Source organism: Polyodon spathula, chromosome 9 (assembly GCF_017654505.1).
Source record: "Polyodon spathula isolate WHYD16114869_AA chromosome 9, ASM1765450v1, whole genome shotgun sequence".
NCBI classification, from domain to species: domain Eukaryota; kingdom Metazoa; phylum Chordata; class Actinopteri; order Acipenseriformes; family Polyodontidae; genus Polyodon; species Polyodon spathula.
Window position 1 is genome coordinate 28,794,077 of NC_054542.1, and position 27,173 is coordinate 28,821,249.

At 39.5% G+C, this 27,173-nt stretch overlaps 1 protein-coding gene across 2 annotated transcripts in view; it reads right to left on the minus strand.

Moving 5' to 3' along the window:
* The window catches only part of LOC121320615 (synaptotagmin-like protein 5), an 85,773-nt gene that overhangs the window by 26,073 nt on the left and 32,527 nt on the right, over positions 1-27,173 (minus strand). For both annotated transcript variants that reach the window (XM_041259097.1, XM_041259096.1), the window contains exons 2-4: positions 5,319-5,777; positions 2,060-2,281; positions 377-492 (exon numbers count right to left, since the gene is read on the minus strand). In XM_041259097.1, coding sequence (XP_041115031.1) covers positions 377-492; positions 2,060-2,281; positions 5,319-5,437 — 457 coding nt within the window. In that variant the 5' untranslated portion in view covers positions 5,438-5,777. The remainder of the gene's footprint in view (positions 1-376; positions 493-2,059; positions 2,282-5,318; positions 5,778-27,173) is intronic.

The window sequence follows — 27,173 nt, forward strand, 5'->3', positions numbered from 1 at the left end:
GCTTGTCGATCGAATGCTTGTCTGTTGTGAGACCACCTCAAACTGCAAGGCAACACGCAGGCAACAAATGTGTTCCTCTTGCTGCCGTCAACAAAAGTTTCCTGATGGCTTTTTTTAATTGTTTACAAAACTTCCCAATATGTTAAGTTGAAACATTTAAATGTTTTTAATACTACCGGTACAGTTTAAATATTCAGGTATTTAAATTGAATATAATACCCTAATTGCAACACATTCCGACAGTTTATTTTCTCAAATTGACGTTATCACAAAAAAAAAAAAAAACTTCCACATGAAAATGATTTTCTCCTTTTATCCTCAAAACTCCACAAATCCCATTCCTTGACCCCTAAACCCAGAAATTAATTCTGCTCACCTGGAGGGGCCCTAGCGATGGACTGCTTCACCACTTCACTGCCCTGGCTGTTCCCCTGCATGAACCGCTTCGATCTCTCCTCGAAGAACCACTCCCCAGTCACCACCCTCAGCTGCCTGGAGAGCAAAGGGAATTCAGGCGCCAAGGAGAATGCATAGCACTCTTTTGGAGCATGCAGAAACCAAACTGGTTAAAGCAGTATTGCTGACTTATTGATCTCTGTATTGCTCTGCAATTACAATACAAAGGTCAAATTAATGGTGCAGATCAGAACACAGCACTGTAAAAGAGCCAGGGAAATAACACCAGTCCTGTTTTTATTGAGTAGCGGGGTTCCGAAAATATATGTGTTATATGTCCCCATGTGTTGCTACAAGCTTTTAAATAACGTACCTGTCATTTTTCTTTTACTGCTAATATCATGACTACTCTTTACACTTATAACTTTAAAATTAGTTTCAAAGCTCTTTTCAAAATGACCACTCTAGTGCACTGGAGTTTGAGATCTGTTCTCTAAAATCACTGCAGGAAGAGCGATAAAAAAAACAAAAAACAAAAACAACAAATTCTCTGTCTTTTCTTTTATGTACCACATCATGGATCGTTATTGCTGTGTTAACTGTTACAATGTGGGCAATACTCCTTACACTATAAGTGCACTAGAGCAGACATTTTGACAAGAGCTTTGAAACAGACTTTAGTTATTTAACTGTAAAAAGTTGTCAGGCTATTAATAATAAAAAGAAAAATTACAGGTACGTTATTTAAACAAAGATGCACTTTCAACTCAGTTGAAAGGGAGTGGAAAATCCAGCATGAAACCTTTCAAGATAGTAATTATGAAACACTAGCCATTGCTCACTGTACACAGTGTGCTGTCTTTAAAAGCAAGTAGCTTCAAATGTCACTAACTGCTTTTTCTTACATTTCCTTTACAATTCTATGTTGCTTATGTAACGGGCAGTGTTGTGTGACACACTGCCGTTACGGATTCTGTCCCCTGTTGGTGAGTTTAGAAGCTCTAAAACCATGAACGCAGACGAGCCCGGCACTTTTGCATAGTGGTTAAGATGTTTGCTTGTGGTTTGAATGGGGCCAAGAGCCTCCGCCCTGTTATATTTATCTGGCCTTGACCTTGCCTAGAGATTCTGGCATTAAATAGACTTCATTACTTTCAAACCATGTGACATGACCTTTCAACTCTGCCACCCACACCTACTCTTTCCCAATCTATACAGATTCACCATAAGCAATATTAAATATTGCTATTCCACCTCTTGTTAGAAACATTTAACCCATTTTGACCTTCGCATAGGAAAACATGCAACGGACAACTGTTGTTCAGGCGACTGTTTTTTCTTTGATGCAGCCACAGTTCTTTATGTTCTCTTTCCACCGTTTTCTATTAAACTGAAAAATAACCAATTAAAAGATCAAGCAATGTTTTTTTTTTTTTTATTTAGTGTGTCCAATTATAATACCCCCCCCCCCCCCCCCACCCCCCCACCCCCGAACACCTTAACCACTATGCAAGAGAGCCCAGCTTGTCAGCATGTGTAGATAGAGCTCTAACCTCATTTTACAGACAGGGGTCGGAATCCATAACGGCCTGTTACACTTGCGCTGTAAATGTCTTTGTCTCCTCTCCTTACTTCCACCTCCTTGTCTGTCCATAAGACTTACAAGATTTTGGTGCAGATGGTGCACTTCCACTTGCTGTTCTCCAACACTATGCGGCATTCCTTGCACACTCGGAGCTGGCACTCCTCACACACCTCCCCTCGGTCGAAGATAAGGCCCAGGCTCTTCTGGCAGCGGACGCACACCCGCTCGCTCTGCTGCTGGTGCTTGTGCTGCTTGGTCCCGCCCTTCCTGCGGATCTCCAGCAACTCGTTCTTCAGCTTCCTGTGAAAAACAAGAAAACAAACACCATCCCTGTCAGACACAAACACAGGTCAAAAACTTTGAGAATGTAAAGCTACGTTTCCATCTTCAACCTTGAAGTTATTGGTTATGTGTTATAACCTCTGATTGAATACAGTGAACCTGCTTGCAATCTGTGTGTTTCACCATTTCGATCTCCCAATTCAGACCCCGGACAAGGTCAACAAGGTCCTGTACAGTAATATAATAGCCACCTAAACAGAAGGAAGAGAAAGGGCCTTATACTTCAATGGCAAAATTGTCTTCCTGGTGAAATCTCTCATGATATCAGAATCAAAGACAATTATGCTACACAGCAGAAGCTCCCTCATACCCATCCACTCGTGATTCTACAGAGACCGTCTTGGAGTAGTTCCTTAAAGACCACCATGTTATCGAAATATAAATACACACGATTTATGCCTTCTTGCCATAAAAAAAATAAAAATAAATACACAGTGGCCAACAATATGGAAACAATCAGTGACAAATTGCTGCCATATTCACTAGGTCAAAACCAACTGGATGACTCTATCTAAAAATTCTAAGACGAAAGAGATATGATGAGCAGTTAGCTTCTAGACGCGGTAGAAGCAGAGATTTCTAACAGTTTGAAAGGGACATGACAGTGAAAGTCAGACTAGTCACGACATCTGCAACTGTATGAGGGAAATCAGGGATCACTTTGCCATGCAATTTGATAAAGAGAGGAATAGGACAGCTGCAGACAACTGTAGCATTAGTAGCAAGCATTAGTATGCACCAAAACAGTGCACAGGGAATAATACTGAATGTACTTACGCACAGTGAGGCACACTGACTAAACATGTCATGCAACGGACTCTAAATTAAGTGCACACTTATCTTTCCAGAGGTTAGTGAAATGCTTCCCCACATGGTCAAGGTGTTTCATTTGGACTGGGGAAACTAAATTTGCAATATCAATGCCTTTGTCGCCATCAGAACTCCCAATCAGGGGCATTTAATGTCAGGGGATCTGCCGGTTATTTGCAGGTAATGAAGATGCGGCTACCTTGTTATCTCAGTAATCGAGATTCTACATGAATGCACTGGTCTACTTGAAGTTGAATTTGCCGCTGTTCCTAAAACATTACTGTATTAAATAACACCATACAGCTTATACAAGCTATGTGGGTTTTAAAGTGAAGGTTTTTTTAAACATTAGTAAAGAAAGTTTAATTTCCGTAACACAAAGCATTATTTAGATGGGATGTCATTTTATAAAATATTAATACAAAAATAACTCCAACCATGTTAATTTGTCTAAGATGACATTTTAATATACGTTGGTGACTGCCGCTCATAATGCAAGCAGAAAGAGAAAGGATGGTGTTACACTATGCAGTGAATTCAAAACAGTATTCCTCAGGGTGCCGAACAGGTCCAGGATAATTTGGAAGACACTGAGGTTTGTCCCCAGAAAACACAGGAAGTATTTTGCAAAACTAGAGGAAATTAGAAAACAATTCAGTGTCATCAGCCAATCAGCTTCCAGCTATAGCAGGCATTAATACACAGTAGATACCTGCTGGAACGTCACCGCATCACCTGCGAATCAAATTTTAAATCAATTTAGTCAAGTTCTGACCATTCAATTTTGACTTGCTGAATTTAAGCTTAAATCAAGCTTAGTTCTATTGGACACCAAATACTAAACAAAGACATAATTGGTGCACATTTATTTGATTATCCACCAAAACCAGCCAATCAATAATTTGCACTGACAAAAGCAACCAATCCTGTACCCGCAACTGCCGAATAAGCCAATCACAGCCTGTCAGCTCGGCTGGAGCTTAGCATTTTTCAACCGCAACAAACCGCGGTATGGACAATTCAGTAATATTCCTCCATTCAGATACCTGGCACTGTTCATAAGCAGCTCTGGCAAGTAAAAAAAGTAATTTGTTTAATAAAGTTTTTTTTGTTTATTTTATTTTATTTATTTATTTATTTTCTCTAATTGCATATGTGTGTGTGTGAACTTGGCTTTATATACAATTTTAGGACTATTTTCCAAAAACTTCTCTCAGTGAAAATGTACCCGACGAATCATAACAAGTTCAAGGTAGGTTTTTTTTGAAGAAAATTATGAGAAAAATCCTTTTCTACATGGTAGATGGTCTTAACTTTCGTTAGCGCCCCCCGGCTACGCATAACTTCAGTCGCGGTCAACTACCACGCAGTAGAGTCTTCATCAACGGGCCCTATTGCTTAAATACAGTCAGCACTCGGATATACGACACTCAGACACATGTCAGTCACGTTTTACCATCCTTGCATTAAGAAACAAATCAGTTCCCATTATAGGCACACACACACACACACACACACACACACATACATATGTAACAAATTAATGCACTTACCCATCACACACAATTTTCCTACTCTGTCACCAGTTTTCTGATACAAAGCCCAACTGTTCAATGTCACAATTTAATTATCCGTCACAGCCTGCATTTTATTTTATTTTTTTCTTACTTGTGCAATTACACAGCGCTTCCTCCAAAATTCAACAACAACAAAGCGTACAAGAGCTACTGTAATGCAAAACAGTTAATCGTTAAACAGTTTAAGATAATGTAATGTATTCTTAAAAAAATCTGTGATCTTTAGTTGCTTTTGTGCCTACTTATTTTAACACATCTGTCCTTTCAGTTATGTATTTTTGACATTGTATCTTTTTTGTGACACCTAAAAAATAGGCAAGGGTTGGAATGGACGTCACTCTTTTAACCGTCACTGAAGTCAACATTTTACAGGGTCGGATAAGTGAGTGCTGACTGTAATACCATACCAGTACCACCAGAACTTTATGAAATATACATTTTCTCCACTGTTTCAGTTAGGAGATTTTTGTTCAAGTAACTTGTAAGTGTAACAGATTACTTTTTAAAAATAACTTCCCCAACACTGTCCATAACTATCCAATATATTTTACTAACATACTACATGAAGACAATTACATCATCACAGATTTGGATAACAGCATCCTTACCGGATTCTCTTTTCTTCCTGTTTTCTTAGGTTTTCATCTTTCTCCAGAACTCCGAGAATCATCTCCTTCTCATTATCCAGGAGGAAAGACAGGTTGATGATCTCTGAGGTTTTGGTCATGTTTCTTTACTGTTTATCCAGATAATACAACTCTCACAGTACATAGAGATCTCAGGGAATCAGAGAACCACAGGTGGATCCAACCAAGAGATACTAAAAGAAGTCCTCGAAGTCAATGTTGTTACATGATGTATTAGAAATCCTGAAATGTATGGTCTAGCTGCTTTGTCTTTGGAGATGTCATCAGTGTGGGGTGCACATGGTATAGGTATCTGCTCCTGGTCAGTGTATTTTAATCCAGTCTTTGGCTCTGCTTGCTGGCATTGTGCTCACAGTGGGCATCGCGCTCTAAAGCCTGCTCACAAGCTGAGACGTGGAGTGAGTCTTGAACCATCGGCAACTGTTATTGATGAAAAGAAAAAGAAAACATAATTAATGAAGCTAGTATACTAGATATAAAACTAATAACAATCCTTAAAATTAGTCTGCAACACTAAACATGATTATATATATATATATATATATATATATATATATATATATATATATATATATAATATATATATATATATATATATATATTATGGTTTGAATTATTGAAGGTGTGTGTTGTGTAACGAGTAAATTTAATTATTTTTTTCTATATTGTTTTGATTTGTGTTGTAGCACAATGTACTATGTGTGTGTTTCACTTCCTTGATTAATCCTTTATTTTATTTTTATGTGCACATTTGAGTTGAGCAGCAGCAGCAGCATTGCCATTGGTGCCAGCAGACCGGAGCACATCGGCAGGCTAAATGCATTATTACAAGCCCCATGAAAGGGACCGGAGGAGAGAGAAGCAGGGAGGAGATCGGGATAATGAGATGACCACGGATTACAATAGATACCAACAGAGAACAAGATCAGAACAGAGTAATATCAAGTGGAGATCGGTTTAACGAGATGACCACAGACTACAATAGGACCAACAGAGAACGAGATCAGAACAGAGTAATATCAAGAGGAGATTGGGATATCGAGATGACCACGGACTACAATAGGACCAACAGAGAACGAGATCAGAACAGAGTAATATCAAGAGGAGATTGGGATAACGAGATGACCACGGACTACAATAGGACCAACAGAGAACGAGATCAGAACAGAGTAATATCAAGAGGAGATTGGGATATCGAGATGACCACGGACTACAATAGGACCAACAGACAACACGATCAGAACAGAATAATATCAAGAGGAGATTGGGATATCGAGATGACCACGGACTACAATAGGACCAACAGAGAACGAGATCAGAACAGAGCAATATCAAGAGGAGATCGGGATATCGAGATGACCACGGACTACAATAGGCACCAACAGAGAACGAGATCAGAAGAGCTTAATATCGGGAGTGGAGAGAGAATTTGGACTGAATACGAAGAGCTGCAGCCCTGGTAGAAGGGAATGCTGATAGAGCGTGTGGGTGGAGTTAGCAGAGTACAACAAGACACTGGACGATATGCAAAGAGAGAAGCGGGCCTGCTGAAACTACCTCTGTGATAATGAGCTAAGTATCACTTGGTTTTACTTGTTTGCTCTGTACATTTAATTTGTAACTTTACTATTGTATAGCATATTGTTGCTTTTATACGCTTAGTACTAGACATACTCGGTGTTAGTATTGTCTTGAATAATTACTTGTTTGGTGGTGTACTCTTGCACAACAAATGTTATGGGCCCAGCAGAGTTTTAAAATGTCTTGTTAGTGTCGTGGTGTTATTCCTCTGATATATATATATATATATATATATATATATATATATATATATATATATATATATATATATATATATATATATATATATATATATTGAATATTACTGTGTGGCTTTTCTATTGCTCTGTATACATGTCAGTCTAGTTTAGTGATATTGTATTGTTCCTTTTTTTTCTTTTTTTTACTTCATCATGCTTGATAATAAGTTGGGCTGCACAATATTGGCTAGGTAGTGCTATCTATTTAATTACGGGTCTCCCGGGTCTTATATGTGCTCTATTTACAGTTGCTACAAGCTTCTCCCAGCTGCATACAGAGTGTCAGATGCCAACTTGCCCACCAAGGCTAACTGGACCTAAGACTTGATTCTACTCTGAAGACCTGGTTAGATTGCTAGTACGGTAATTAGAGCTGAGAGATACAGGGTTTTAGTGGGGTGTGCAACATCTGTATGGGTTGGGAATACATTGGCTATACTGGCCTACTTAGTTTAAAGTCTAGGACAGCACTAAATTGTGGGAAGTATCCCAGATGGTGGCACTAGAGATTCAAATAATTTTAACCTAGCTCTGATGTGAACTTTCTTTGCATTTTTGTTAAAAGTGCGAAAGCCCTCTTGTTTATTCCCTGTTTTTAACTGTTCAAGAAAATTGCAAAGAACGTTTTAATTCCATTGGTTGGTCTGTGCATCCCTATTCTGGCTGGTGGTGGATCTTAATGATGTGGCTCCCCTACAGAGATACCTTTGAACCTGTGTAAGCCTGTGTAAGCCTAGAGGCAGTGAAGGTGTCAAATTAGTAAGTTTGTAAGGGTGACTCCCCTGCTGGCATAGTCGGTCTAGAATTGAATACACACTTTACTTTTGCAACCAAATCCTTTCCTCCCTCTCCCTCGCCACATCGGTACTATGTGTGTGTTTCACTTCCTTGATTAATCCTTTATTTTATTTTTATGTGCACATTTGAGTTGAGCAGCAGCAGCAGCATTGCCATTGGTGCCAGCAGACCGGAGCACATCGGCAGGCTAAATGCATTATTACAAGCCCCATGAAAGGGACCGGAGGAGAGAGAAGCAGGGAGGAGATCGGGATAATGAGATGACCACGGATTACAATAGATACCAACAGAGAACAAGATCAGAACAGAGTAATATCAAGTGGAGATCGGTTTAACGAGATGACCACGGACTACAATAGGACCAACAGAGAACGAGATCAGAACAGAATAATATCAAGAGGAGATTGGGATATCGAGATGACCACGGACTACAATAGGACCAACAGAGAACGAGATCAGAACAGAGTAATATCAAGAGGAGATTGGGATATCGAGATGACCACGGACTACAATAGGACCAACAGAGAACGAGATCAGAACAGAGTAATATCAAGAGGAGATCGGGATAACGAGATGACCACGGACTACAATAGGACCAACAGAGAACGAGATCAGAACAGAGTAATATCAAGAGGAGATTGGGATATCGAGATGACCACGGACTACAATAGGACCAACAGACAACACGATCAGAACAGAATAATATCAAGAGGAGATTGGGATATCGAGATGACCACGGACTACAATAGGACCAACAGAGAACGAGATCAGAACAGAGCAATATCAAGAGGAGATCGGGATATCGAGATGACCACGGACTACAATAGGCACCAACAGAGAACGAGATCAGAAGAGCTTAATATCGAGAGTGGAGAGAGAATTTGGACTGAATACGAAGAGCTGCAGCCCTGGTAGAAGGGAATGCTGATAGAGCGTGTGGGTGGAGTTAGCAGAGTACAACAAGACACTGGACGATATGCAAAGAGAGAAGCGGGCCTGCTGAAACTACCTCTGTGATAATGAGCTAAGTATCACTTGGTTTTACTTGTTTGCTCTGTACATTTAATTTGTAACTTTACTATTGTATAGCATATTGTTGCTTTTATACGCTTAGTACTAGACATACTCGGTGTTAGTATTGTCTTGAATAATTACTTGTTTGGTGGTGTACTCTTGCACAACAAATGTTATGGGCCCAGCAGAGTTTTAAAATTTGTTGTTAGTGTCGTGGTGTTATATATATATATATATATATATATATATATATATATATATATATATATATATATATATATATATATATATATATATTGAATATTACTGTGTGGCTTTTCTATTGCTCTGTATACATGTCAGTCTAGTTTAGTGATATTGTATTGTTCCTTTTTTTTCTTTTTTTTACTTCATCATGCTTGATAATAAGTTGGGCTGCACAATATTGGCTAGGTAGTGCTATCTATTTAATTACGGGTCTCCCGGGTCTTATATGTGCTCTATTTACAGTTGCTACAAGCTTCTCCCAGCTGCATACAGAGTGTCAGATGCCAACTTGCCCACCAAGGCTAACTGGACCTAAGACTTGATTCTACTCTGAAGACCTGGTTAGATTGCTAGTACGGTAATTAGAGCTGAGAGATACAGGGTTTTAGTGGGGTGTGCAACATCTGTATGGGTTGGGAATACATTGGCTATACTGGCCTACTTAGTTTAAAGTCTAGGACAGCACTAAATTGTGGGAAGTATCCCAGATGGTGGCACTAGAGATTCAAATAATTTTAACCTAGCTCTGATGTGAACTTTCTTTGCATTTTTGTTAAAAGTGCGAAAGCCCTCTTGTTTATTCCCTGTTTTTAACTGTTCAAGAAAATTGCAAAGAACGTTTTAATTCCATTGGTTGGTCTGTGCATCCCTATTCTGGCTGGTGGTGGATCTTAATGATGTGGCTCCCCTACAGAGATACCTTTGAACCTGTGTAAGCCTGTGTAAGCCTAGAGGCAGTGAAGGTGTCAAATTAGTAAGTTTGTAAGGGTGACTCCCCTGCTGGCATAGTCGGTCTAGAATTGAATACACACTTTACTTTTGCAACCAAATCCTTTCCTCCCTCTCCCTCGCCACATGCAGATATATATATATATATATATATATATATATATATATATATATATATATATATATATATATATATATACTATATATATATATATATATATATATATATATATATCAATCAATCCATATATCAAACATTGATGTATATATATCAAATATCAATATATATATATCAAATATTGATGTATATTTCAAAGTTGATATATTGCCTGTTTGGCACTAAATAATAATCTCTTGCTGAGTCCTTTAACAATAAAACGTTTACCCAAAGTGGTATTTCATTTTCAGAATTCCAGAGATGGCTGGCATAATGCCTGCATTCCTCTTTTTCTCACAGTGAAAATCTCTCATTAATTCTTGCCTCTGTCATATTCTACTGACAACCTAATAATTCAAATATATTTATTAAAAAAAAAAAAAAAAAAAAAAAAAAAAAAAAGATTTTACAGTCTGGGCATATTTGAGACATGGCAGGCCTCAATTTGGAAGGAAAGAAAATGTAAAACTGAAGCAATTATTAACAGGAATGTGTCATGGTCATCTACAGTCATGTTGAGATGGGACATAGAAATAAAACAGTGAATTATATCAAAGCAGAGAAAGTTGTTTATTTCTGAAATCTACAGCTGCTCAACACATTCAGTACTAAAGGTTTCTGTTCTTTGACAATATAAATGACACACATTTGTTGTTTTCTGCATGTTTTACGAACTGCACACAGTGAGTCTTTCCATTCTTGATGCAGTTCTGATTAAGAGCATGATTAAATAACTTGTGGAATAGATGACAACAAATTGCATTACTTCACAGCAAAACAGACTTTCAGTGACATGAAATAAATAAATGCTTCAACATGCATGGTACATGCCAGATTTATGGAATAGCCTGGCAAATAGTATGCTTTGCAGGCAACATAATGTAGCTGGGGCCTGCAGCCCATCATGTCACATGCTGCAACCAAATGACCTATGTGGTTTCATTTTTAACTGTCAAGCTGGCGATGGAAGACAATATTTGAGGTCCGAGGAGTCAGACGTGAGTCATTCTTTACAAATGTTCCATCAGCTGCAGCTCAACCTGGTTCGATTTAATGTGGTATATTTTGTATAATCTACAGGTTGGCTGAGTTTTGAATTTTTATTTTTGGTATAATACTACTAACATACCAATATGTTATCATACTAGAACACTTGTTAACAGTGTCTAATGATTTTGTGGATTCTGCTTCTGTTGTGACATACTAAACCCAAAGCACAATGGGGATTAAGTCTTACAGGTAATGAAGGAGAAAGATTTTTAAGGTAGGTAGGTGTGTGAGAGAGAATTATTCTTGGTGTTAAATCTCCCTCCCAACCTGTGAGGGCGCTGTGTAAAGGGAACAGAGTGCCTTGGACTATATATATATATATATATATATATATATATATATATATATATATATATATATATATATATATATAATATTTTATCTTTTTCCATACTAAGAAAAATAGAAAAAGGTATTACTGGATGTCTTGCAAAATATATCAGGAAAACTGAAAGATTCAAGAATATTTAACATACTGCAATTTTAAAAGGCTAAGGGCCCGATCTTTGATCTTAGAGCAATCCCGTCGCTAAATTTGTGCCTCGCAAAAAATAGTGCTTTGGTACAAAATGTAAGGTTTTGAGTTTTGAGGTTTTGTCATTATGCCATTTTTTTGTAATTAATTCTAAATACGTTCCTGAAATGTTAATTGTAGCCTACTATGATTTCTCAATAAATGAACAGTATCTGTACAATTAGCAACAACGACATTCAAAAACTTAGTTTCCCTAAAAACATTCATAAATTACAGTTAACAGAACTGTTTGTCCCGCCTCAGCTAACTTATGATTGGACTGCTGCAGAGAAAATACAGGTCTTTGATTGGTTGATCGTATCACTGGTCTGACTTTAGGAAAATGTCAGCATGCCTTTCACAGCAAGGGTGCCCTGACGGTGTTTCGCTCTCCGAACTGCAGTTGCCCACCCCTCACCTGCAATGCACAGCAACCTATGGAATAGCCAAAATAAAGCAATGGGCCACAAGATGGGTGTATGATGTATTTATACAATTAATTTACAGATATGTGGCAACACACAACAAAGATAACAGGCAGGACCCCCTTCCCCTCTTCATCCTTCTCTCAATCTTCCAGTCGTCTATGGGGGTGGGGGGGGGGGGGGTGGTGGTGGTTGGGGTTCTGTACTATTGCAAGTTTGTACTATTATACCCAACTCCAGAGTGAACTGTTACCCCGACACTATTTGAGCCAGCGGTGCGCAGTTTTTGGAACTAGCCCAATAGTTCGCCCACTTCAAATTTGATTGCGCTATGTGCATATTGAATGTCCACCTAGAATACATTTGCATCTCATGTTTCTATTTACAGATGCATTACCATATGCTAATATGACCGTATTAAAGGCACAGAAGGAAGGCAGTGTGCTGGACAGAGGCGAGTTCATGTTTCCACACTCCTCTGTTGGGCATGGGAATACACTATAAACATCACTATGATATGAACATGTTATATATGTTATTATGGAAACAAAAAAAGAGGCTTATTGCTTGTATGTTTTGCCGCAAATTGACTATGGTGATGCAGTATGTAGGTTTGCATCACCATCAACTTTACGTAAACTGGACTCGCTATATCATGCAGCATTGAGGTACATTACAAATACAAGATTTAATACTCATCATTGTATATTATACGATTTGGTAGGCTGGACTTCTTTGGCTTTACGCAGGTTGAAGCACTGGTATATTCTGGTATATAAGGCTATTCAATGTAAATTATATGAATATACTTATTTAAATGAATACCTGTCACAGAGACGGCCGAAGTGGGCGGCGTCAGAACCAGGAAAGGTAATGCAATATACAAAACACAGATCGGATGAAATGAAGTGAAATGATGATGGCGCTTGCTTGCGCCGGTTTATTGCAAAATAAAAGGGTTGAACAAACAAACAGAAACAGGACACGGCACTGGTAGCCAAAATAAAACAGACAAACAAAAAACGGACTAATACTTAACAAAACGGTGGACGCACAGACACTGACAAACACGGTGAGCGGATACTTTCCCCTATTATTATTACTGCTACTGCTACTGCTTATTTTCCTCCGTCTCCAATCCCGTTCTCCGCTCACCGAACACCCAACCCCAGTATGTGACAACGTGCATCTATATATACTATTGTGCTGGGATTCAATTACCAATTAATTATTCACTTGAATCCCAGCACGTGAATTAATAAAGTGCAATTCCCCGTGCTCACATATTATTACATTTTACTTGCACGTGAAGTGCTGTGCAATCCTCGTGCCTAAATACACATATACATTTTTAAACACTCGTGTTACACAGACCCGTTTATATCCCGTGTACCAATGTCTATACACCAACATTTAAACACACCACACGCAACACATAACAGATAATATACACAGGGGCGGGCACTTTGTTACATATACCCCCTCCTGTGCAAAGCACACATGGCCTCAATGGCCACCTCCCCCCTTAAAAGCCCAAAAGTCCCGCCCAAAGTCCTTGGCCAGGACCAGAGGCTTCCAGGGGCCCACAGGTTGTAATGCTGTCAGCATCATGATGCCAAGGTAGTCCTATCAGCGGAAAGGCTGCTTGGGGTGAGGTCTCCTGACCTTCCCCCTTCTCATTAGCTGCCTTCAACCACCGTTCTTCCTGCAGGGAAGAAACTGCAGAGGGAGCAGTTCTAAATCCCCCACGATCTCCGGAAACTGCTGCTGGGGTTGGCGGTCCAGCCTCCTCTATGACTTCTCCTGAACAAACTGCTGCTGGGTTGGCGGTCTCCGGACCTCCTCCCCATTCCGGCAGCGAAACTGCTGCTGGGGTTGGCGGTCTCCAGACCTCCTCCCCCTTCTCCGGCAGCGAAACTGCTGCTGGGGTTGGCGGTCTCCAGACCTCCTCCCCCTTCTCCGGCAGAGAAACTGCTGCTGGGGTTGATTGGTCTCCAGACCTCCTCCCCCTTCTCCGGCAGCGAAACTGCTGCTGGGGTTGGCGGTCTCCAGACCTCCTCCCCCTTCTCCGGCAGCGAAACTGCTGCTGGGGTTGGCGGTCTCCAGACCTCCTCCCCTTCTTCTCCGGCAGCGAAACTGCTGCTGGGGTTGGTGGTCTCCAGACCTCCTCCCCCTTCTTCATGGCCGGCAGGCAACCCCTTCGTGGGGGGCACCCCCCGGCCACAGTACTTCCGGCTGTGATGCGGAGCGGCGGGCAACCCCAGGCGATGCAGAGCGGCGGGCAACCCCAGGCGATGCAGAGCAGCGGGCAACCCCAGGCGATGCAGAGCGGCGGGCAACCCCAGGCGATGCAGAGCGGCGGGCAACCCCAGGCGATGCAGAGCGGCGGGCAACCCCAGGCGATGCAGAGCGGCGGGCAACCCCCTGGCGATGCAGAGCGGCGGGCAAAGCCCAGGCGATGCTTGGGCGAAGCGAGCTGGCATCCTTGGGCGATGCAGAGGCATCCTTGGGCGAAGCGAGGCTGGCATCCTTGGGCGAAGCGAGGCTGGCATCCTTGGGCGAAGCGAGGCTGGCATCCTGTGGGCTAAGCGAGGCTGGCAGCAATTGGCCACAAGCGAGGCTGGCATCCTTTTATGACGAAGCGAGGCTGGCAGTCAGGACAAGCTGGGGTGCAACACACAACTTTTCGGCCACAGCGGCAGGGTGGGTTCTTCCCCTCTTCCCTCCTTCTCTGCAAGGGCTGCTGAGGCAATCTCTGCCAGCATCTAGTCCTGGCCCTTGGGGTGGGGAGAGGCAGCTCCTGGGGGGGGGGGAGGCAGCAGCTCCAGTGGACCCCGATGGAGGTGGAGGCAAGAGAAGAAAGCCTCCAAGCTCCTATCCTCGTGATGCTTGGAGAGAGAGGAAGATAAGATACCAGCAGGCATTCACCCTCTGCTGGTGGGGGAAGTGATACCAGCAGGCATTCACCCTCTGCTGGTGGACCCAGCAGGCATTCACCCTCTGCTGGTGGACAGTGGACCCAGCAGGCATTCACCCTCTGCTGGTGGACACCCAGCAGGCATTCACCCTCTGCTGGTGGACCCAGGAGCCAGCAGGCATGCACCCTCTGCTGGTGGACAGGGACCCAGCAGGCATTCACCCTCTGCTGGTGGAAGTGGGCATTCCCAGGCATTCACCCTCTGTTGGACGCCCAGCAGGCATTCAAATTCTGATGGTGCGCTATGCAGCATACCCTCTGAATGTCCACCTAGAATACATTTGCATCTCATGTTTCTATTTACCGATGCATTACCATATGCTAATAGGACCGTATTAAAGGCAACTGCTGCTCTCCCCCTGCCGGTGGAGGTGGCGGAGGCAGAGGCAGTGTGCTGGACAGAGGCGAGTGCATGTTTCCACACTCCTGTCTGTTGGGCATGGGAATACACTATAAACATCACTATGATATGAACATGTTATATATGTTATCCCCCCTATGGCAAACAAAAAAAGAGGCTTATTGCTTGTATGTTTTTGCCGCAAATTGACTATGGTGATGCAGTATATAGGTTTGCATCACCATCAACTTTAGGTAAACAAAATGGACTCGCTATATCATGCAGCATTGAGGTACATTACAAACGGTGGACGGGAATACAAGATTTAATACTCATCATTGTATATTATACGATTTGGTAGGCTGGACATCTTTGGCTTTACGCAGGTTGAAGCACTGGTATATTCTGGTATATAAGGCTATTCAATGTAAATTATATGAAATATACTTATTTAAATGAATACCTTATAGCTTCCCATAGTAACCATAGCCTCAGATCTCATTCTTTTTTGCATTTTAAAATCCCAAATGTGCGTACTGAGGCTGGTAAAGGATCCTTTGCTTATTATGCCCCATGGTCCTGGAATGAGTTCCAGTCCAAACTAAAGCTGCAGACCCAGATATCTTTATTGCAATTTAAGAGTAAACTGCATGATTTCGTGACTGAGAGTTGTAATTGTTTTAAATAGTTGACTACTTTTGTGTATTTTGTTTTAAATGTGATATATTGTTTTAAATGTGATTTGCCTGTGTCTTAATTGTATTTTATTGTGTATTTGTTCTCCAATTGACTTGCTGCTACCTGCTTGGCTAGGTCTCACACAAAACACAGAAACTGGGTCTATGAAGTGAAACTGACGTTAAATTCTATTTGCGCCGTTTACTGCAAAAGCACTGCTCTCAACTTTACACAAAATTAGGGACACTGCACTGATAGACAAACACATAACAGACAAATTGTAATATTAACAAATATTTAACAATAAGGTGAACATAGATTAGACCATAAAATACACATAAACAAGGATACAACGGACTATTATGATACTGACGATTGGACGAACCTGCTTATCTCAGACACTACCAATTTCTCAGACAAGGCATGACTGCGCAGGTTTGTTCTGGCCAGGTTATCATGCAGTATTGCTCATTGCTGAGCTCCTGCCTAGGCCGGTGCACTCTTTCAGCATATCTTCGCCTATGTTGGGGTTGCTGTTGCTGGGTGTGCCTTGCATCATTCACATCCACACGTCGACGGACATGCTGCATGCTACCCACGTTTCCCATTGTTGCCTGTTTGTAGTCAGTGCTGGAATGGTAGTGTGAGCGGAGTTAACGCAGTCCTTTTACAATCCTTATTCTGCGCGTCACAAACCTGGTTTTGTGCTTGGCACATACCTTTGAATATACCAGGATCACGCATATTGTCGGCCACTCCCCCCATATTGCACTATGCATACATTTTATTTCTGCACAGCACAGAATGGATTGTGACACGCAAAAGGGCGTTTCGAATATGGCAACTTGGCACAACGGCCATTTGCAACGCGCATACCCGTCTGCGCGGTGCGCAAACTTTTCGAATATCAGGCCCTCACTGTTCACAGCAGTTTTAATAGCTAAATCTGAACAGTAGGTGGCAAGAATAAGTTTCGATAGAAACTTGGTGACAATTACAATACAGAAGATCTGTTCCTTTGTATAGTTAATGCTGAACTGGAAGGAAAACCCGTATTATTATTGTGAGCGTTTTGTTTGTTTTTATCATGTCTAATTATGCTTGTTTGTTGTTATTAGACGGCGAATATGATTCAGATCTGTCGGCAAAGGCCAGCACTTACCCGAATAACACTGCACTATTGTTCACGATTAACTGTATTTGCACCACGAGCACTATAGCACTCGCTGTGGACTTGTGATTGTGTTTCGTGTGGGTGTTAAGGATTGGGACTATGTGGCACGATCGCTGATGTGGTGATGTGTGTGACATCAGGTTCCAGGAAAGCAGTACACCACAGGCAGGAATGTAGGACAAAATAATGCATGACTGCACAGCTTTACTAAACAAAATAAAGGGTACAAGGGCCAAACAAAACACAGCTACAACAGAGAAAAGAAACAGAATAAATATCTCAACAAAACAAAAGGTAGCAGTCATTTTCTCACAATGCTGTTTAGCTCCTCCAAACTCTGTCCCTGTTCCTCTTCCTGTTTGTGTTTCTCTTTCTTTTCCTCTTCCTGTTTCTGTTCCTGTTTCTCTTCCTCTTCCCGTTTCTCTTCCTGTTCCTCTTCCTTCTAACTCCAACGAACCCTAATGAGCCTGGAGCTAGGCTATTATAGCAGGTGGTTAGGAGTTAATTGCACAATTGACAATCAATAAACTCCTAACCACCTGCACCTGACCAATCATCCCTGGACGAGAATTAACCCCATCCTAGCCAAACACTAATACAACTGCATTTTAACTAATACATAATCGGTTTTCAAACAGCAGAATATACAAAATATAAACAACAATAATAATAAATAAACAAATAAATAAATAATAAATCATAACAATATATAGGGGGGCGGGCACTCCATCACAGACTTATTTTCGGGACCAACCCGTGGATTAAAACTGAGCAATACATGCCCCTGTATGACTGTCTTGTGTAATCAGACCATTGGAATATACAAATAAAATACCACTGCACCTCGATTATCGTTATACCTGTCTGTTTATTGACCACCGCAGTACTCCTGCACCTGCAGTGTTAACCACATTGCCACAGACATCTACTCTGTGCTAAAAGCTGGTTCAAGTAAAATAGAAAAGAGAACAATATACTGTAATGGGAAAATTAAAGCAAAAAAACACTCAAAAATAAAACAGTTTATTTTTTGTGCTTTTATCTAAGAAACTTTGAGAATTCTTTCATGCTTGTGTTCTGGTTGAATAACAGAGCAGAGGAATACCACTATTTCTGTACTACACAGTAATTCATTATATAAGTCCTCAGGCTTTCATCATTATCTTGTTTAAGTTTCATTGCAGATCAAAAGGTGAGCACTAGAACAAAGCTGACCTTACAAAAAAAAAAAAAAAAAATACACTTTCCTTGGAATTTATTAGTTTCGTCTAGGTGTGGTCCTGTGTTTAGTGGAGACAACCAGAAGCCTGGGGAGTCTAAGTTTAATTACAAGGAGCATTACATTTACAAATGCTTTCCTGAAAGTGTTTTTTTCGCTGTCATGTCTCATTGAAAAAACAAGTTTGCCTCAGGGAGATTCAGTATTTCTCACACACATTATATTTAACACATGCAATAAGCTCAGGGTTAACAGAATTTCAAATGACTGAGTTAATTGGAAAGATCGTTGAATCTCCTACAAATAAATATAAAATAGATTTTCACCTCTTTGTACAGAGCTGTATTGTAAAGTTAGTTGCTTTGGTGACCAAGTTCCATGTCCCTACCACACTCAAAGTCGTATTAATACACTATTAACACATCTACTGTAGGTTTAACATGAGGTGGATGTTTTATAAAATCACCTGGATGAACAACTTGAAACCAGTTTGTCAGTTTACAATACAGGAAGTGCTGCATAGTTACAGTACCCAACATTTTTCTTTGCATGTTGCCATATCAAGTGTAGTCATCAATAGCTTTAATTTGTGGGATTGTCAAAAGGGGACCTTTCTGACCTCTGGTACTCTGTCAGTATAATAATTATGTGAAAGGTATACCAAAGGTTGACCAGTTATGGCACATTGTTTTACCCTCCAGAACCAAAGTTAATTAACAATAACTGTCAACATCACAGAGTTATATGATGCTGAATGAATGAGGCTTCAAACACACAGCCTGCACTAACTGTAGGCAAATGTTTTGGCTAGTGGCTATATGAACGTGCCACAGCTAAAAAGGGTGTCTAATTCTTCAGGATGTTGTGCTGCCTATGTACCTAACCACCCCGGAAGCACATACAAGTATGTATATTAGAACCTTTTACAGTGCAAAAGTGCTTCAGCTGACCTGATCTTGAAATGGATCCTGTGACCAGGGTATAGTCCAGAACAGGCCCAATAGGCCATCACCGTTTTCCCCTCATCCTCTTGCTTATGAAAATGTATACAATCTATGGTGTTTGATGTTAATATAATAACAATTTTAGTACCACACATGATTGAAGTCATTCCTAAATTAAAACTTCTGGTAACATTTTAGAATGGCAATGGTTTATTTGTTTGTGTTGTTTTTCTTCAGTTTCAAGGTTCTCTCTCACGAGATTTTTTTATAAGCAGCTTGCATAATTGAAACTTAATTGATTCCCAAGTCTCAGTGTTTATTCAAACTAAATTAATCAAATTAGTCTGCTATGATTGCATATGCTTGTGTGGTCTTTTTCAGATAAAAGGAAAAACCTATTTTCTGACTAATACCCTATGCACACTGCACAATTATAATGTGAATGAAATGAATTATTTAGGTGGTGTGTGTAGGGTGTATATTGTGTGATAATGCCTCTACATTTAAGTAAAATGTCTCTGTTAATGAGGCAACATAAACAGACAAGTAATCTGATTTAGCAGAAACAATTTTAAAAAAAGAATCACTTTTGTAACTTATAAAATTAGGTCATGTCTTATCATTACAGTACTTTGGCAGTTTAAAAGTTAGAAATTATATTAAAAAGGTATGTTCTTGATTAGATATCAGAAATGCTTGTTTCCTTGTGTGGTAACTAAGTAGTGATAGAAGAACACCAATGGAATATTTATTTTTAAAATGTGGTTACCAAGATAGAATAGAAACCGAACTTGAACCTTTTCACCACAGCTGTTATCTCTGCTGTCAGGTGTTAACAAAGGTAACAGAGAATACTAGTCATATGCTTTCAGAACCTTACAGTGCTTGCAGTAGTAGAAGTTTTAAAAAAAAAAATTCCCTGTTAGTTCAGGAAAAAAACTTACTTTTTAAAATAACCATTTAATTTATCTGCAGCATATACTACCTCTATTTAAATCATTTAAAGAAGGGCGCTTTGTAAAAACCCAGCATCTAATTCAATGATTTTTCTCTTAAAATTTCAAGTTCTACCCTATTTTTTCTATTTAAATGGTGCCAGATCCATCAGTTTTTATCAATTGAAAACCATGGGTTTAATCTAGAAATGTGTGTGTACTAATTTAGACAGATGATTTAGATATGGGTGGTATAATGGTACAATATATGATTTTAGGTGACTGAGTTGCATTTCTGGCTTTCCAGATAGGTACAGTACTGCAGGAGATATGTGTCATTTTCTAGTTTTTGTGTCTCAATAAATTACTTTTCAATGATGCATTCAGGATTTAGTGTAACAAGCACCCATATCTGTACATATTGGCAGACAGGATCCCTGCTGAAGATAGCATGCCTTTGTGAAGCAGGCTCTCAGATGGTTTGCATGTTGCTGTTATCAAAGGGCACCATCGCCTTCAGTGTAAGCGCTCCTGTTACATGACTTGCAGCACGGACAGTATGGAAATCTTCACCTTTTCATTTGTAGCAATTGAAAGTCACTTATTTTAATTCAGGAATTTCTGCTGCCACAACACAAAAAATTAACAGCAAACCTAGTATCCAATATTGGTTATTGTAATGTCTTAGATTTGCTTCTAAATCTTTCCTCAATACCTTTCTTAGTTTAAAACAAACCACCACAACAACAAGCACATCGACTACATTACGAAACACGAAAAAACTAACTAAAAAGAAAAGAAATATATGAAACAAACAAAAGTGACAGTACTTCCCTGCTCAAATGTGTTTAAAACATGGTAAGAGTAAACTTTACCTGGCTGAAAATGAAGGATCCTGCTGTGAGACAAAATTTGTTCCCAAAGCCAGGTGTCCCTGATCCTGACGAACCTGTCTAGGCACAGTCGTCAGCAGTGGAATGCACACACGTGCACACACGTGCACACACACAAACACACACACACGCACACACACACACCCAGGTGATAAATGCTGTACATTTAGAACTCCCCTACATTCTCAACATGCCTGGCAATGCCTTTAAAGTTCAGCAAAGGCTTTCTCGGTCTCTTACAGTAAACTGCAGGTACGCAAATGCGCAGCAGAACAGTCAGTACACCACGTGCTGTGCTGTACACAATGCTGCAGGGCAGGGGTAGGAAACACTGGTCCTGGAGTGCCACAATCCTGCAGGTTTTGTAGGTATCTCTTAATCATCAATTGCTAAATACCTGGAACACATGGTAATTCTGACCAATTAAGCCAATCATTGAATCAATCAGAGCTTGAGTAAAACAAAAACCAGAAGTGTCTGTGACACTCCAGGAACAGGGTTGCCTCCCCGTGCTGTAGGGTATATAGCTGTTTTGCTTGATTTTACAGGTCAATACATAACACCATCAGTGTCGTATGTACATTTGCACATAATAACACAGGTAATGTATCAAAGGGTTAAAATATATGAACTGCATGTGTATATATTTTGAAATCTCTAAGGAGAAAACTGTGTAAAAGCTTGCTCCAGCACAATTAAAGCAAAAAGAACAACATAATCTGTTACAGAACAGTAGGAAGATATCTTTTAAAACCAGATCAATTCTCTTACCGATTTTATTTAATTGAATATGCACAATAAATGTCTATTTAATAAATGCAGTAAAATACAATGGCCCAATTGACAGAGTTGGGTTTAATTCTTATTATCAGCTTTACCTTATTAACACAAGACGCATTTTCTGACAGGCATTTCTTCCACTTCACAACAGGTCCCAACAGTTTTAAAATACGATTAAAATCTCCCAAATTAACATTTAATAAGTGTCAATAAGATCAGATCGTCAGTGTAAAAATCAATTTAATTGCTACATATTTAAAGGAGGATTTTGCCAAATCCAGGCTAGCCTAAAAAGAGCTGATAGATTTATGTCTCTGACATTTATGTCTCTGACACTGGAATGTACAAGGAAATAACTGCTTTGTTAAAACAAGGCAACCTCTCAAAGTATTTAAAAATAGTTATTTTTGTGCGGAGCGTATTGGCTGAGAAAAATCTTTGAAAGTGAAAACTTAAAGGCGTATCTTAAACAGTATATACATATGATGTGATAATCTAGCTAAATAATCCAAGCTATTTTAAGGGTGCTGTACACTGAAATGTTGTGGTGAATGTTGCTGAAAGGAATTATGAATGATTAATAGTCCCTCAAAAGCACTCTGAATAGGGTTGTATGGTTTATCAATGAAACACATTTAAACAAGAGCATATTAACCTGGAGAGAAGCTGCTGATGCGACCTGTCTTATTTAAGGGAAAGATCACATTCATCCTCTGCACAATTTCTACTTCTCAGTTATTCTTTTTTGTTTACTGTACATTGGCAAATAAATTGTACACTGGCTAATGCAATATCTCTAGTACATGCTTACTATGCAATTGCATACATGGCTAACTAACATGTTTCATTAGGAACAGCAAAGACAAATATTGCTTGGGCCAACAGTATGAATGTGAAATTCTGGAGAAAAACAAACTCAGGTATCACTTAACTGCATGCAGTATGAGTCACCACTGCAGCTATTGGTTTAACCCTTCATTGCACTGTGCCAATTAGGCTTCAGTATATTTTAGTTTAGTAAATATTAAAGTGTTTTTCCCCATTTAGTCACAGATACAGCTATGGCCAAAAGTTTAGCATCACACTATAGAATTAACAAATGTTGCTTCTTAAAGACGAACTAAACCAGCTGCATAATGTTACGTTAGCACATTGAATTACATACCGCTTTATAGTTTTCCATATACTTGACAAAAAATAAAACATCTGACATTTCACAGTCTATCATGAAATACTGTACTACTACAGTCGGCACTGCCTAATCGGGGATACTGATAATTGGGATACTGATAATCGGGATTTCTGTTTAAATACAACTCTAGGATACAACTCTAGGAGACGGTTCTTCCCATCTGTTTATGTCATTTAATTGAGACGTCACTTCATTTAATTGGGATACAATATTTTCAAATGATGAATGGAGATCACTTTCATAGCGCAGATAGCACAGAGGAGTCAGTACGTGATTACACTGTGACTTGCGTAAATTGTGTAAAACCACGTTGAACTCTGGAAGGAGCTGGAATCTCTTGTGGTTTCTCAGACTGCTGCTGCTGTAAAGAAAGTTGGCATGTCAACATTGCAGGTGCCTCTCCTTGTGATAAGATGGGATTTCATTATTTTTCATTTCATGTAGAAATAAAAAAACAGCGATTCATTTTAAGGAATAATAAATAAAAAAACATTGAATCGTATTTTAAATTATGAATTTCAAATGTAATCATAATGTGATTTTTTTCTTTTTTTTATTATCATTATCATTAAGAATAAAAAAGCGCGACTAAGGTCTTCTCAACTGCCTATTGTTTAATTCCTTCTTCTGAGGTGTCCAGATTATGGCTTTCGGTAGACTTTTGCAATATAATTTCGTAGTTTCTTTGATTACAACAGAGCTACATTATGTTTATATAGTCTTTTTTTAAAAATGTGGTTTCAATCCTACAATTCTAGGTGGTGCAACACTTTTGGCCATACCTGTACAGTACTACTATCTGAATGTCATTATATCAATACATTCACAGTCAGAAATGAAAATATCCCCACCGGTAAAAACCTCGAAGTTGCTTGGATTACAAAACATCGAGGTTAGCATGTCATACTGAGCTTAAAGATACATTTCTAACTGACAGTGGCCGTTACGTTGTGCAATTCCCAGTTTGCTGTTTTTCCATATCAGTAGGGTATTATGTTTATGTAATGCATGACATTTAATCTGGAACTGTCATAAAAGATTTCCTTTATGGGTAATAAACAGCAATACATTTTGAAAGGGACTTGAAGCTTCTTGATACCAATGCTCCAGCGAGGTAGGCATGGATTTCGCTATTATTATTTGTTTTGTTTGTTTGTTTACTAAATGATTACAAATCATGTTCAATAGTTTTCTATATTTTTCACTGCTGGCTCACCAGCATAATTTACAGGCCTCTATTATTATTATTATTATTATTATTATTATTATTATTATTGTTATTATTGTTATTATTATTATCTCACTGTGGTATCTAGCAGGAAATGTGTCAGACAGGAATGCTTAGTAGAAGCCTCAGAACGTTCATCCACCAGTCAAGGAAGCTCTATTCCAGGGCTCTACCACAGGGCACTGTAGATACATAAGGGACTGATAGATTATTGAGAAAGGATCACAAATGGAAAAAACAGTCTTCATCAAGTTCCCAATATAGACTCTCCTTATCCAATGCACAAGTATAGATGTATTGGGTGTGTCACTTGCTGTCCGGATACATGCAAAACCTCCCTAAGTACATAATATAATGTTCCCACAGCTGCTCCTCTGTCTACACTGTATGTTCGCAGCCTAAAGTGCTTAGCGTAACTGAAGAACTTTCATATATACAGTAGTACAAACCTGCACAGTTTAAACTACAGTATATCACTTTCTAAGTAATAACTGTACAATGAAGGTACTTTTAAAAAATAAAAAAAATCCACACTACTTACACCAAAGGTTATCGTTAAGTCTTTGCAGTTTCATACAGCACATAATAAAATTCCTGCAGTTACAATTTTAACACATTTAGGGGGAAAAGAAAAGGCCTGATTAATATTGACCTTGTATGTGCTTTGGTGGGACAGGCTACAGTAAATTACTGAGATCAGACTCCCCGAAGAGATTTCTCTTGAACAGCTACCTCAAGTTGCTGTCAGATGGAAGCTAACAGTGCATGAAATGCATACTTGCCTCCCTGAGGGATGTAAGTCAATGTGCTGGTAATGGGAGAGCCACTGTGAGACACAAGAGTTCTTTTTTATCTTTAAGTCTGGTACAGAACTGGGTCTAAGAACACACTGACGTATTATATTTTCTAGGAAACATGAGGGAAATGTTCTTCCCAAATTACTGTTACATGTCAAGTGGAATCTCTGTGTCATTTACTTCCTTTGGGAAACTAAATCCTGTTGTCCTGTGATTACATAAGAGTGTGGAAAACGTTCATTTAATCTAGGACACAGATTTCTCTAATTGTATCCACTCAGAAGACCTTGTACACTCAGTATGCCCAATAGTTAACACTTGAGCACTGCTAAAAAAAAGGGTTTATATGTGCTTTGAAATTATTTCACATCAATGCATATTGAACAATGTTAAATACAGAAAATATGTATGTATGACCACTGACTTGTTCTGACTTTATTATTCATTTTCTTCAATGTATGCAGCTATGATATTGGTGAATCACTGTTTCAGTTAATAGCTTCAGCGTCTGACTCACCAGCAGCGAATGTTGATGCAGGGTAGCCCTCTTTTATAAATCTCTTCTGAACACATCACTGATTTTCTTTTGCCTGGGTAGGTTTCAGTGTCAGTTTTCCAAATGTTTAATTATTTTCCTGTTTTAATTTACAGGTATACAAAAATGTTGTTTTCAAAATACACCTTTCATTCTTTGTTTCTATGTTTTTTGTAGTGCAGGATGAAGATGACGTGGATAACATGGTGTAGCAGTGTGGCCTGCCTCTGTGCAAATCTTTGTGTTTCATGGCGTCTCACTCGGGGTTGGGTGTTTGTGAGTGGAGAAGGAGAAAAAAAGAATTTAAATAATTAACAATTGCTGCCCGTGTTGGAAGCAACAGCACGGTACTTGTTTGGTTTGGTTTGGTTTAGTTTCGTCTGATTGTCTGTATGTATTTTGGCCACCGCACCATTTGCTTTGTTCAGTGTTTTGTTTTCTGTTTAAACCTTTTGATTTACAATAAATCAGCACATCAGTGTGTTTCACACCCCAGCACTGCTGTCTGTGTCCACCGTCTTCCAGATCTGACGTCACCACCACGAGCTATCCGTGACACGTGGGTAATTAAGAGAAAGTCCCCAAGATTGGCATTGTGCACCCCATGATATTTGTGAGGTGCTACAAAAATGCGACATCTTCACAAGTATTTATGCAACAAGCAATAGTGGCAAATCCATAAACCACCACTGTAAAGCCCTTTGTGTTTACCAAGATAAGAAAATCCAATATAATACAACCTTGACTATCCTCACCCTGATTATCTACCACTGTGATCTGAACAGCCCCTAGGTCTGTCTCATTGTGTACAGATCTCTTCTGTCCTGCTGTCATAGAAAACGTGTTATTCAGCCCACAATCTCTGGTATTTAACAGAACAGTGCAGCACTAGATGTTGTGTATTTAAAGATAAATACATAGACTTCTGTTGTGAATCCACCACTGTTTAGAGCAACTGAATAGCCCCTAGTGCGTTCCTTAAATTCACATTTCAAAAACCCTGGTGTAAATTGTAGCAATATATTTATTTTGGCACAAAAATTGTATTGTGATATGCTTTTCTGAGACGCTTCAATACCAAAACCAATATTATATAAATACCCTCCTGTGACAGGGTACGTCCTGTCGCTGGTTCTTGAGTGGATGTGTGCCTTTATGAAAAGCAGCTGGGACACACAACAGGAGACACGTTGCTAGGCAACCAGTTAGGCAGGTAGATTCACCCGATGTCATGGCAAATTTTGCCCCTCTGCCAAATTTTGGCACCCCTGTAGTCCTAAATGAGTCACGTGGTGATTTATTTTTGGGTAAGTAATCGTAATGTCCGTGGAGGCTGTCCGAAGCTCAAAAAGACAGATGCTTTGTTTACAT